Source organism: Rutidosis leptorrhynchoides, chromosome 6 (genome assembly GCF_046630445.1).
Source record: "Rutidosis leptorrhynchoides isolate AG116_Rl617_1_P2 chromosome 6, CSIRO_AGI_Rlap_v1, whole genome shotgun sequence".
In the NCBI taxonomy this organism is placed as follows: Eukaryota; Viridiplantae; Streptophyta; class Magnoliopsida; order Asterales; family Asteraceae; genus Rutidosis; species Rutidosis leptorrhynchoides.
In genome coordinates, this window is record NC_092338.1 from 214,220,988 (window position 1) to 214,223,115 (window position 2,128).

The 2,128-nt window shown below is 38.7% G+C and overlaps 1 protein-coding gene across 1 annotated transcript; it reads left to right on the forward strand.

Moving 5' to 3' along the window:
- Window positions 1-343: 343 nt before the first annotated feature.
- Window positions 344-742, forward strand: LOC139854386 (uncharacterized). Its single transcript, XM_071843693.1, has one exon. It carries the CDS (start codon window positions 344-346, stop codon window positions 740-742), a length of 399 nt encoding a protein of 132 aa, XP_071699794.1.
- Window positions 743-2,128: the final 1,386 nt, after the last annotated feature.

Below are 2,128 nucleotides of genomic sequence, written 5' to 3' on the forward strand. Positions count from 1 at the left end.
TCAAGCCTTGGTAAACTAGTTAGGCATGTTCCTTAGGAGTTGTGTCAACTTTAAAGTAACCAAAATAAGCATGGGGTGTCTCCTTGGAGTCCCAAAAATATGATCCCTATTATTGTTTACTTAAAAGAGGGTACGCTGCCAGCTGATAGTGTGGCAGCCAGGAAAGTACGTATCAAAGCAGTCCTTTACAATAAGTCCTTTTTGGGGTCCTTTGTTGTAATGCATTGGCCCATAAGAAGCTAAAATGGTTATCAGAGACGCCTATGAGGGAACATGTGGAATGCATTCAGGCTTTCAAACCGTTGTGGGGAAGACTATGCGATTAGGCTATTATTAGCCATCAATGTACCATGACACAAGTGACGTTGTCAAAAGCTACATTTCTAACCAACGCCATGCACCACTGGTTCACGCACCGTCACATGAACTAATCCCTATATCATCAGCATGGCATTTTCATAAGTGGTCAATAGATTTAGTTGGCCCATTTCCTGCTAGAAGACATATTGTCGTGGCTATTGATTTTTTCACCAAATGGGTGGAAGCAAAACCATTGAAGAGCATAACGGGTAGGAAGATTGTTAACTTTGTATGGGAGGATATAGTGTGTCGTTTCAGTGTACAAAATGAAATTGTTATTGATGATAGGAAGAAATTTGCACATGATCCGTTTATAGCATGGTGTGACGGACTGGCAAAGCTTCAGTTCCTTTGCCCATCTTTAAGCAAATGGCCAAGTTGAGGTTACTAGTAGGGACGTTGTTACTGGTATCAAAGCTAGATTGGGTACGGACCACATGGGATGGTTTGATGAATCACCAAAGGTTTTGTGGACATTTAGAACAACACCCAAGGGAAACAATAGGGAAACACCCTTTAGTCTTGTCTATGGGTCTGAAGCGGTTATCCATGCAGAGATAGATGTTCCGACGTAACACGTCGCTAAATTTGATGATGATTCTAATGCAATACATTTGAGAGAAATTTTGAATCTATTGGAACAGCGCAGATTGATGGCAGCTATTAAAGAGGAATCTAATAAGCAAAAGATTGCTAAGTACTACAACCAACGCATCAGTGAATGAACGTTCCACCCCGGTGACTATGTGTGGCATAAAAATAATGCTAGAAGGATGGAAGATGTTCGTAATTTGGGACCTAATTGGGAAGGTCCTTATGAAGTTGTGGAAACTGTTGGTAAAGAAGCATACAACTTGAAAACGACAGATTGCAAATTTGTGGCGCGCACTTGGCATGCAACCAATCTGAAAAAGTCTATGTTTAGGATGTTGGAACTTTACGTTTCTCTTTTTAGTATTTTTAATTTTTAGTTTGTGACTATTCACCACGGATATGTAAGCGTTTTGCGCCCTGGATTTGTTGGTTGTCTTATTTGAACTTAATGCATTTTTTCAATTTTGTTATGTAATATTTTACATAATTGTGTATGGCAGCACTTCAGGGTTATAATTGTAAGTCCATTCTCATGTTACAAATGCTTTGAATGAAGTGGAATCTAGCCTTCGAACGACATGGACGGTGTCAAGCGTATTGGAGGTACGCCAAGAGTCACCTTAACGAAATGACTCCGGGTTCCGTACCCATCAAAATTATTCCAGCATGGTCTAGATACATGCATGTCATGACAAATTATCAAGTGTTATCTTGAAACGTTACACCTCCGTGACGAAGGTGGCGTACACACATATATGTAAGCATCATATTACAAAGAATATCAAACACAAAACATAAAGCATGAAATTTAATTACGAATGTTTGCTTATACAATTAATAAATTACATCATTCGGTTATAAAAAGTGAATATTACAACAAACTATGGGATCATCTTCATCACCTTCCCCACATCCAGACTCGGTTGGCTTCCTATCGGTTCGATAAAGGAGACCTTTAACTCCTTAACTTCCTTCGCTACCGAATCATATTTGTCATACGCATCAGATATCGACAAAATTGACATGTTTTATACCTGAAACCAAGCCCTAAATACAATAAAGTAATCGACTTTATCGAAGAATATGGTGGTTATTTGCTTTATTTGGTAGATCAACTAATTACATGGGCATTGCAAAAAGAATCAGAGAAAACATAGTTAAAACGAAGAATCTT

What these genes read in the sequence shown, in the direction of transcription:
- LOC139854386 (XM_071843693.1), top strand. Translation starts at nt 344, where the DNA reads ATGTACCATGACACAAGTGACGTTGTCAAAAGCTACATTTCTAACCAA.